The sequence below is a fragment of the Microtus ochrogaster genome (genome assembly GCF_000317375.1).
Source record: "Microtus ochrogaster isolate Prairie Vole_2 chromosome 14 unlocalized genomic scaffold, MicOch1.0 chr14_random_2, whole genome shotgun sequence".
NCBI classification, from domain to species: Eukaryota; Metazoa; Chordata; class Mammalia; order Rodentia; family Cricetidae; genus Microtus; species Microtus ochrogaster.
In genome coordinates, this window is record NW_004949097.1 from 8043998 (window position 1) to 8054833 (window position 10836).

Here is a 10836-nt window from a genome sequence, read left to right on the forward strand (position 1 = left end):
GCGTAAGGCCACTCTGTTGTAATAGGAGCAGTGGGCTGTGTCCCGCCACCCGGCTAGCTTTACCCAAAATAATTACATGGAAACTGTATTCTTTTGAACATTGCCTGGCCCATTAGTTCCAGCCTCTTATTGGCTAGCTCTTACATATTGATCTAACCCATTTTTAATAATCTGTGTAGCCCATGAGGTAGCTTACCAGGGAAGATCTTAACCTGCATATGTGTTGGGTGGGAGAATCATGGCGACTCCCTGACTTGGCTTCTTTCTCCCAGCATTCTGTTCTGTCTACTCCACCTACCTAATTTTCTGTCCTATCAGGCAAGCAGTTTTATTAATTAACCAATGAAAGCAACAGATAAGATAAAAGACCCACCTCCATCAATATGTAACAACTTTGTTGAAATTCTTTTAATTTCTATTGATTGTCTGTGGAAACTCTAGCATTTTCCAAATAGAAAAATCATATGACTGAAATAGAAGACACTTTCATATTTATTTTTTTAATTCTTAAATATGTCAACTATTTTTGTATTTTCTTACTTGATTTTCCTTGGATTTATGTTGAATTGAAGTGGTGATAATGGAGACCCTTTTCTTGTTTCTAACTTAATACACTGCTTTTAAAATATCACTATTCAACAATGCACCTCTTTCATGGTTTTTATTTTAATTAATTAAATAATTATTATAAGTTTGTTTGTATGGTTTTTAGTAAGCATACTTCAAAAGTTTATTTGCTCAACACATGTCTCTTCTTTTTGTCTTCCACTGTTTGATTTTCTGAGACAAGGTATCTCACCCTGTGGCCCTGGCTGGCATGGAACTTGCTGTGTAGACCAGTCTGACCTCATACTCACAAAGGTCTGTCTGCTTTTGCCTCCTGAGTTCTGAGATTGAAGTGCATACCACTGTGCTAGGCTCAGTGTTTCTTTTGCCTTTGTGACTGAGCTGAGGGCTTCACAACCTGTCTTCTAGTCCACAAAAAAATGGTTCTTCTACATGTTATATAGTGATTTAATTAACAGATTTCTTCTTAGCTCCTATTCTCACCCCTGTAGTTAACTGTACTAGGTTCCAGTGACTGTTCCATTTGCTAATAGGATATTACCCTTACAATTCACAACTGCATTTGGGCTACAACTGCCAAGTCATACACGGTCCTTGTTCAGTGTTTGTTTCTGCTACATAAGATAACTTCAGGTGTTGTTGCAAGGAGAGGGCCTGCTTGTTTGTCCTGGCTGCCTGGCTAGCTTAGCCCCAAAATAACCACACAGAAATTGTATTAATTAAATCACTGCTTGCTCCATTAGCTCTAGCCTCTTATTGGCTAACTCTCACATCTTGATTTAACCCATTTCCATTAATCCTTATATTGTCACATGACAGTGGTTTACTGGCTAAGATTCAGCATGTCTGACTCTGGCAGCAGATCCATGGCATCTCTCCCTGACTCTGCCTCCTTTCTCCCAGCATGCTATTTAGTTTCCCCTGCCTACCTAAATTCTGCCCTATCAACAGGCCCAAAGTAGTTTCTTTATTAACCAATGAAAGCAAAGCAAAACAAAGACAGAAGGGCCTCCTACACCAAGTAGCTTGCTTTCCCCCCCTAAGACTTGAAATTTTGAGTGTGTGTGCATAAAAAGAAAAAAAATAGAGGGATATGTTCAGTTTGGTAAAACATTTATTAACCCTCTGGACTTCTTATCCATTTGTTAATTAGTCATATGAGGTATTGGGAAAATTTATATCCTATTCTGTGAATGTGTGTGCGTTAATGCACATATATGTGTGTGCTGTCTGTGCAAATGTGTGCACATATATGTGTACACAGATGTTCTGCCTATGCATGAATATGTGGAAGCCAGAGATAGACTTCCAGTATCTTCCTTTATCACCGTTCACTTTGTCTTTGAGATAGGGTCTCAAAGGAACCTGGTGTCACCATTGTAGTTAGGCTGACTAGCCAGAAAGCCTTTGGAATCTGCCAGTCTCCACGCCTCCTCCTGTGAGTCCAGTGCTGAGATTACTGGTGTCAGAGTCACACCAACTTTTATGCTGGTGTTGAGGATCTGAAAACAGCCAGCACTTTGCCCCTACCCCTGCTCCAATTCATTTTAATTTTTGGCTTTAAATCACCATATATTTCCCATGTGTCTCTCTTGAGAACTCAGAAAGGTTGCTCTTATTGCAAATAAGGAAACGTAAACTCCTAGAGGTGGAACAGGTGGCAAAATGGCATTATTCATTAATATAACAAAGAAGCACCCTTTGGACCCCAGTCCCATATTGTAAGAGTTTGGTGGAGGGCACATGGGGCTATAAAACAGTTGCTATAAAATGCAATTATCTTCACAAACTAAAAGGCATAACCAGTATAGTGCCATATACTACTTAAACACCAAATGGGTGTTCTCATGTTTAATTTTTTAACACGCAAATTTTAAAGAGCTGAATTCTTCCACGAGTCAAGCACATAGAACTCATTTTAAACCTACTTTTCCCACATCCTTATTATTATCCTTTGGGATATGAAATTCGCCATTCATTTTCCAATTGACTAACTCTGGCAGTATGTCCGAACAGTAGTAAACCAGATAATTGCTTACAGATGGGAAACACGCTCTTGCTGTAACATGGAAGCACCAAGGACAGCATAAAGACAGACCACCCCCATCGGGCCCCACAGCCAGCCAATGGGGAAGGGTTTGTTTCTATATCTAGATGGGAGTTTCCACAGATGAGACTTCCCAAACGATTATAGCTAAAACTCGAAAGGTCTTTAAAAAGTAAGCCCCTAACCTGTGTTTCTCATGGTGTATTGTTGGTATGATCCACACCACTGCAGTTGCGTTTACCTTGCTAATGAGGGTTCCTCGACTGGACCATGTTCCAGAGCAACAGAAAACTAGAAGTGCCAAGAAGTTTCCATTTTTAACAGCTTTGTAGCAACCTTTGCACCACCTCCTAGGAATTCTTGTGTATAACAGAGCTTGAGAAATCTTCTTGTAAAACACATTGAATTATTTAGCTTAGGAGATGGCTTGCTCATTCAGTAAAGGGTCAAGTGAACATGAAGACCTGGTTTTATATCTGAATCCAGAGTAAACAGCAGCAATAACAAAAATCCAGGCATGGTATTGGACCCTTTCTTGTTTGCTGGACCACCAACCTAACCTAAATCAGAAAGCCATGGGCCTATGAGAGGAGACATAATCTTGTGAATTGAAGCAGATAGCATCTGAGGGCTGATACCCAAGGTTAATCTCCAATTCCATATGTATACACACACACACACACACACACACACAATGTGTCCATAAAAATGCATACACACAGAAGTAACTCATGATGTTTCGTTAGAACTATTTTAAAATGATGTAATTCTTACTTTAAAACCAACATTGTTTTTATTTCTAAAATGCCTGTCTTATAAAATAAATTATTGTTTTATAAAAGTGAGTTTAACATTTTATTTCATTTAAAGTGAGGCATAGTCTTGCCTTTGTACAACCTTTCTTTATCAGCTGTAGAGATAATATAAAATCTACGTTACAAAAACAATTGGAAAACTAATTGACACTTTAATCCAAAGCATAAGTGAATGAAGAAAATTAATAAAATTTTCTGCAAAATCACCAATAAAAATTAAAAATATCAGCTAAAGGAAGTCTTTTATAATTTCGATATACTTTTGATTTTTAATTGTGTGTGTGTGTGTATGTGGTGTGTGTGTAGATGTGTGCATTTGAATGCCAGTGCCCTTTTAGTTCTGATGAGGGCATCTAACCTCTGCAGCTGGAGTTACAGGCAGCAGTAAGCCACCCAGTATGTTACTGAGAACCAAACTTGGCCTTCCAAGAGTGGTACACTCTCTCTACCAAGAAGCCATCCTTCCAGCCTCTGCCTCTAATTGAATTAACTGATAAAATGCTTTTAGAAGAACAAACGGCCAGGTTGGGTAAAACAAAACGGCAGGAAGATGGTAAGTTTTTGCCATTTTGACAAAATGCAAATAGTTTGGCTCAAGTCATGAACCTGGAGATGATTTCAGCAGCCATTTTAGCTCACAGGGAGACAGACTCACATGATGGGAAGTCTGGGTGTGTGGTGTCTCCTTAGAGCGAAGCTGCACTGAATCTGCGTGCTCAGGCGCGCCATGTGTTCACTTCTGCTGTTTCCTAGACCGTGAATGCATCTTCTTTCCCCCAAAGGGAATCTCCTGGTCATCACATTTGTTAGTTACTTTGGCTCCAAACTTCACAGACCAAAAATCATCGGAGCAGGCTGCCTGGTCATGGGGGTTGGAACACTGCTCACGGCGCTGCCACAGTTCTTCATGGAGAAGTAAGTTCAAAGCCTCCATCTTTTCCTAACCCTTTCTGCGATGGCAGATCTCCTTGTCTGCTTTTTTTTTTTTTTAATTGTAATTTGTCTTGTTTTCATCATTTGGCAAATGTCTTGCTACATGGCTCTGGTTAGTCAGACTGCCCAAGATGGCATTGAATTCATAGCCTTCCTGCCTCAGCCTCCAGAGTTCTGGGGTTATAGGCATTTCTTTAAAAAAATATATGTGGGTGTTTTGCCTGCCTGTGTCTCTGTACACAATGTACATGCCGTGTCACGGAGGCCTGGAGAGGACATTGGATCCTCTTTGAACTGGACTTAAAGTTGGTTGTGGACTGCCATGCGGGTACTGGGAATTGTACCCAGGTCCTCTGCAAGAGCAGCTAGTGCTCTCCACCATGACCCGTGTCTCCAACCCCATCACCAGACCCCTTTATAGCTTTTCACAAAACTATTCATTGATTATGGGCTTTTTTTTAGTAAATATGCATTGTTTTGTATAAACAAACTTATTGTTCTGCCTTCTTCAAATAAATAATTTTGGTGTTATTAATCATAGATGGTAATTATGAAGAGGAACTCTGGCTGGCTGGATTTAGCATTCTTTCTCTTAGCTCCACTAACCCACATATATGAGAATGATCTATGCTGATCATTGTTTTAGGCACTGTGGATAAGGGAATGAAAAGAACTCCCTGAGCTCACGGATCTTGGGAGTAGGAAAAAAACAGTACACACATGCAGAGTGCTGTGGTATGTCATATAGGGATATTATCTGTTGAGAATGGGGTGGGGAAAGATTGCCAAACCTTGAAGAACACTTGCTATACAAGGTGCATGTTGCCCAAACACCTATAATTCCAGCTCAGAGGCACGTCACATTGTTACATCTTTTTCTGGCTTCCCTGTGAGCACGGGTGTGCACACTAGCATACATACATCCACACATTCTCACACACACACACACACACACACACACACACACACACACACATACACACACACACACACGGATGATACAGAACAACAACCTAGTGAAGACACTTAAGGAAAGAACTGTGAAAAGACAAGGGGACTCTCGCAGATTGACTGACCAGTGAGCTCTGGTGATGTGTTCTGCCTCCCCAGTGATAGGGTTACATATGCCCACTGCTGCACTTGGCACTTAACTGAGTGCTGGGGATCTGAATTTAGAATCTCATGCTTACACAGCTGGTCCATTACTGACTGCCTAGACCCAGATGTGGAGTTTATAACGGTAGATTGTAACTGTGATCTCTGCTTCAAAACTGACACTGATGAATAGGCTTGGGATGAGACCGCAGGAAGTGGATACAAAATTTTCATATGCTCAGTAAAGACTGCTCTAGGCAGAATTTGAAAGCTGTTCAGAATTAAAACCCTAAACTTAAGGGCAGCCATAACTGGGGCTGGGGCTTACCAGTATGCACTATCCTGTACACAGGGTAAATGGGTTCGACCTCCAGCATGGAAAAAAAGAAAAGCGAAAGGTTTCTACCATTATTTGGACCTGATAACACAGGCCTGTAATACCCGCTATTCCAGAGACTGGAGCAGGAGGATCACATAAGTTCACAGCCAGTCTGTGTAGGCATCATTGAGTCCAGAGCTAGCTCAGAGCAATTAGCAAAGGTGTGGTGGGGGTGGGGAGTGGAGGGTGGAGAAGTGGGGTTGGGTTAATCTGTCATCACAGTCATTACCTGGAGGGAAAAAGCAGAATTCCTTCTGGGTAAAGGGCTCTAGAGTCGTGATGCATTTTGCACATTTTTGAGAGCTGGCCTGATGTGGGATCCCTGTGAGCGTTCTGCCAAGTCTGATTCTGAAGTGCTAATGCCTCAAGTTGTTACAATATTGATTTTTCTCTGTCTTGGAGACAGCCTCTGTCTCCAGCAAATGTAGGTAGCTACCTCTTGCTCTAAGTGAGCAGGTGATGGGCAGTCACCATCTTCAATTAAAATAAGTCTTAAAATGAGTCTTGCTTTTCTTTCCTGTCAGTGGATCACGGATGGCCCAAGAATGATGCAAAGGCAGGCAGCATCTTCAGATGGGTCATGCACCAAGCCCCTGCTCAGTGCAGGTTTGGTTTGATGAGTCCAACTTGAAAGAATGCAAACCCAACCTGCCCTCTCATGAGTGGCAAACCAAGTCTGTGTTTTAGCATAATGTTAGCCTGTCAGGGTAAACATATTCTCTATTTGCAGGTACAGCTATGAGAAATATGAGAAGTATTCTCCCTCTGCCAACCTCACTCCCAACATCTCCCCATGCCACCTGGAGTCCAGCAGTCTGCCACCAAGCTTAGCCACAGGGAAATCACCAAACAAAATGAATGATGGTAAGATGATTTTTTTTTTTTTTGATTTTTCGAGACAGGGTTTCTCCATAGCTTTTGGGTTCCTGTCCTGGAACTAGCTCTTGTAGACCAGGCTGGCCCTGAACTCACAGAGATCTGCCTGCCTCTGCCTCCCAAGTGCTGGGATTAAAGGTGTGCGCCACCACCGCCCGGCTAGTAAGATGATTTTTAAAAATTGACTTGTGTAAGTAAATAGATTTTAGCTTTTATATATAATTTAGTTTATTATTACTATTTTGTATATTATTATTCAGTTTTTTTCTGGAAAGCATTAGTACTGAAAATATTAAAGTATAAAAAATTCCTACAATTGTGCTGGGAGATGGCTGAATGGGAAAGGGTGGTTGATTTTCAAACATGAGGACCTAAGTTCAAACCCTCAGCACCAATATAAAAATCTAGGCATGTCTGTACATGCCTATAAACCCAACACTCAGGGACACAGGTAGATAGGTTCCTAAAGTTCGCTAGCCAGCCAGCCCAGCTGAAACAGTGGACTTTTTGTTCCGTGAGAGATTCTATCTTGAGGCAAGAATGATGGACAAAGGTACCAATATACTCTGGCCTTTGCTTGTGCACAGTGACAGACAATACAACTGCTGTTCACATGCCTGCACACTGCAAGTACTCATACATGCATAAACAGCTCATAGAATATAAAACTGTATGATATGATCCCAGTAAAATATTCCAGTGGTTCAATATTATGGAAAAAAACCCACAAATGGCATGCTGGTGACTAGGAACATCTACAAGTGGTTTCTTCTAAGATGGGTCTTGAAATGAAAATAAAATAAACTTCACAAATAGAATCATCAATCTAAAGGATCAGATAAGAAATCTGATACTTTTTTCCCATGAATATATTTAATTTCTTCTTTATCCCCTTCACACCTAGGTAAAAATAGCTTCCACTTCCCAGTGTTGATGAGAAAGCTCCAGTTGTAAATACCTGAGAACCACTTAGCCCAGTATGTGCTTGGGAGGGGACATTTAGATGTGGATATTGCTGGAGGCAGTGCCAGAACACTGTGAAGCAGTCTTTCTTTTATGTGACTGACATAACTGCCCTGCCTCATTTGGCCAAATTACGGCATGACATTTATTAATGCATCCTTAAATCGCTTTAGATTCAACTCTAGAAATATTGTCAAAATACTGTTCCTTTTGTTGGAAGATACATAGACTTAAAGAATACGAGATGTATGATTTTTATGTGACTTGTTCGGAGAATTCTAAAAATGGTTGATTACTAGCACAAAGAACTGTAGGCAATACAGCCCGTGCTGCAGCTGTCAGCCACGTCAACACTTGCGTTTCAGGTAGAACTTGGACAACAATGGAAAATACTTGTGATTAAAAATGACACAATTCAACCGGGTGGTGGTGGCGCATGCCTTTAATCCCAGCACTTGGGAGGCAGAGGCAGGCGGATCTCTGTGAGTTTGAGGCCAGCCTGGTCTACAAGAGCTAGTTCCGGGACGGGCACCAAAGCTACAGAGAAACCCTGTCTCAAAAAACAAAAAAAAAAAAAAAAAAAAAAAGACACGATTTGTACTAAAGTGGGTGTAGATAAGCATTTGTTCAGGGCCCGTTTTGCCTCCGAGAACATGCTGAATGAGTTTGGAGTATAGAAGTCCAAATATGTCTATGAAAATGAAAAATAGGCAGCAACTAAATCCAAGGCATTCGAAGAAGTGAGAATCTCTTAGTGAGGCCTCCAGATTTAACTGTTGAAGAGATAGAAGTCTAAAAAATAATTCAGCCTCTTCCAAACTCTTAACCAGTTTAGCACTGTGGCAGATTTTGATTCTGCCTTCTATCACAATTTTAAAGCCGAGCATAGAAATGTAGAATAAACATTTCGCATCAGTAGTGAGCTTGTTCTAGTCTTCTTTTTGCTTCTCTTTCTAGAATGCAAAGGGGATGCCAGCTCCTCCATGTGGGTTTATGTCTTCCTGGGAAATCTTCTGCGAGGATTAGGGGAAACTCCCATCCAACCCCTTGGCATTGCCTATCTGGATGACTTTGCCAGTGAAGACAATGCTGCTTTCTACATTGGTAATGTCCACTTCATCTGGTGTGAGAAGTGGGGTGTCTGTCTGCTCCCTTCCCATCTATTTCAAATTTAGTGTGGAAGGTCTTAGCACTCAGTCTCCATGCCTTCATTCAGTTAACACTTGTCTGAAATACACAGAGGATTTTAATAGTGGAGACACTTTGTTAGTCGGTGTCTTTTGCATAAGGAAGAGAACACTAGACTAGAAGAAAATATCTGTGATCTTGACTGTAATGGCATGGAACCTTGTGAAGGCATCTTGGGGGCTTCAGAGTTCAGAGATTGTTTTTTAACATTTTGTGTGTGTGTGTGTGTGTGTGTGTGTGAGAGTGTGTATAGGTGTGTGCGTATTGTTTCTGCAGTTCTAGAAACCACCTTGCATTATAAAAGTCCCGATTAAAGGATCTTTTTTTTTCTATATGAGATAGGAAGGAATTCTGGAACCTTGAAAATGGGTATGAATGATTAAAAAGAAATATAAAGAGTATAAGCAAGGCTCAAGGCTACCGCATATGTAGATCGTGTCCCAGACAACTGCAGAACTCATCTGTATCTACAAAAGAGGGGGGAATGCCCTGGAAAATCTTCCACACAAACTGTAGTAGAAGTGAACTCTGAGGGTCAGATGTGTCTATGCGCTGTTTAATGGGTGGCTCTCACATTCTGGAAATCAGCCAAAAATTAGAACTGCAGGCACGACTGTTGTGTCAACTGTGTTTCATACATTGGTTTTGATTTCTTGGAATGCTGATCTTTTGAATGCATAGCCTTTAGGGACAAAGGACAAGATTGGATGAGAGACTTTGCCAAGAATTATTGTATTTCTGGGCACCTACTACAGAAATCCCTGATATCCTGCAGATGCCAATACAGACTTAAGAACAGACTCTCACTCTATTAGAAAACCAGAGCATAACTCCGGAGCTGAGGCGGTATATGGGATACACTGAGCAAGGATCCAGACACTGGCTGAGATTTACCTACCTCTGGAGGTTCTCAGAGGCTCACACAGTCTTACTCTCTCTTCTGTTCTGAAAGAGGCCAGGGAATGTCTCTTCATGTTCTTGAAATCTCCAGCAATATGAGTGTTTGAGTTCTGCAGGGAAATGAATGGCATGTGGGAGACACTTAGCTGAGCAGGATGACCTTTCTACTTACTGGTGGCCCTTTGCTCTGGGTAACCTGTTACAGTCATCCATCAGGCTGCCCCTGACCTCTGGTGAGCTTTCTGGAAAAACTTGCCCCAAGATTGGCTCACCCCCCCTTTTTTTAGCTATTTCCTGAGACAACACTCTCCCCACAATGCTTCCTCACAAGCTCCACATAAATGAGTGGGCACTCTTTATCATCGAAATGAAAAAATCCATTTTAATGTCAAAACAGAATTTATGCTTTACTGACCATAATTTTTTGATAAAGATTACAAAATTAGTATTGTTTTTCCTTGTTTGTTTTTGTCTCATGTAGTCCCTAGCTCCTTCCTCCATCTCTCAAGGGCTAGGATTCCTAAATTGTGGACAGCACAACTGTCAGGACTACAGTTTGCTTCATGTTTGGAATTTAAATTTGTTATAGTCCTGGTGTTATTTCCATGAGTGGAATCATGTGTTAGAAGTAATAATTTTCTCCCCAAATAGAGAAAGACTTATTTCCTGAGCTGGTGCATTGAAAAATTAGCCAGTGCCACCACAGGTGCAAGTTTTATTTTGCAGTTACCAATGTCATCTCATTTATATTTCCTGCTTAGCATTTGATTAATTTATTAAGACAAATCAAAGTGGCAGTTATTCTTATTTTTTCTCTTATCCCCCATTAATATGTTTTATTTTAATTTGGTTTGCTTTTTTGTGCAGGGTGTGTGCAGACAGTGGCAATTATAGGGCCCATTTTTGGCTTCCTCTTGGGTTCATTATGTGCCAAACTGTATGTTGATATTGGCTTTGTGAATCTAGGTAAGTAGGTCTATTTATTTTTTCTATCTATCTATCTATCTATCTATCTATCTATCTATCTATCTATCTATCTATCATCTATCTATCTATCTATCTTGTGTGTGTAT

General features: G+C 40.8%; 1 protein-coding gene across 6 annotated transcripts in view; it reads left to right on the top strand.

Moving 5' to 3' along the window:
• The window catches only part of Slco1c1 (solute carrier organic anion transporter family member 1C1), a 40579-nt gene that overhangs the window by 7700 nt on the left and 22043 nt on the right, over positions 1-10836 (top strand). For 5 of the 6 annotated variants that reach the window (XM_026787900.1, XM_026787899.1, XM_005364556.3 and 2 more), the window contains 4 exons: positions 4212-4344; positions 6567-6700; positions 8633-8779; positions 10631-10729. In XM_026787900.1, coding sequence (XP_026643701.1) covers positions 4212-4344; positions 6567-6700; positions 8633-8779; positions 10631-10729 — 513 coding nt within the window. Of the gene's footprint in view, positions 1-843; positions 862-4211; positions 4345-6566; positions 6701-8632; positions 8780-10630; positions 10730-10836 lie in introns of those variants that run through there. The other variant, XM_026787902.1, reaches the window with a different exon arrangement.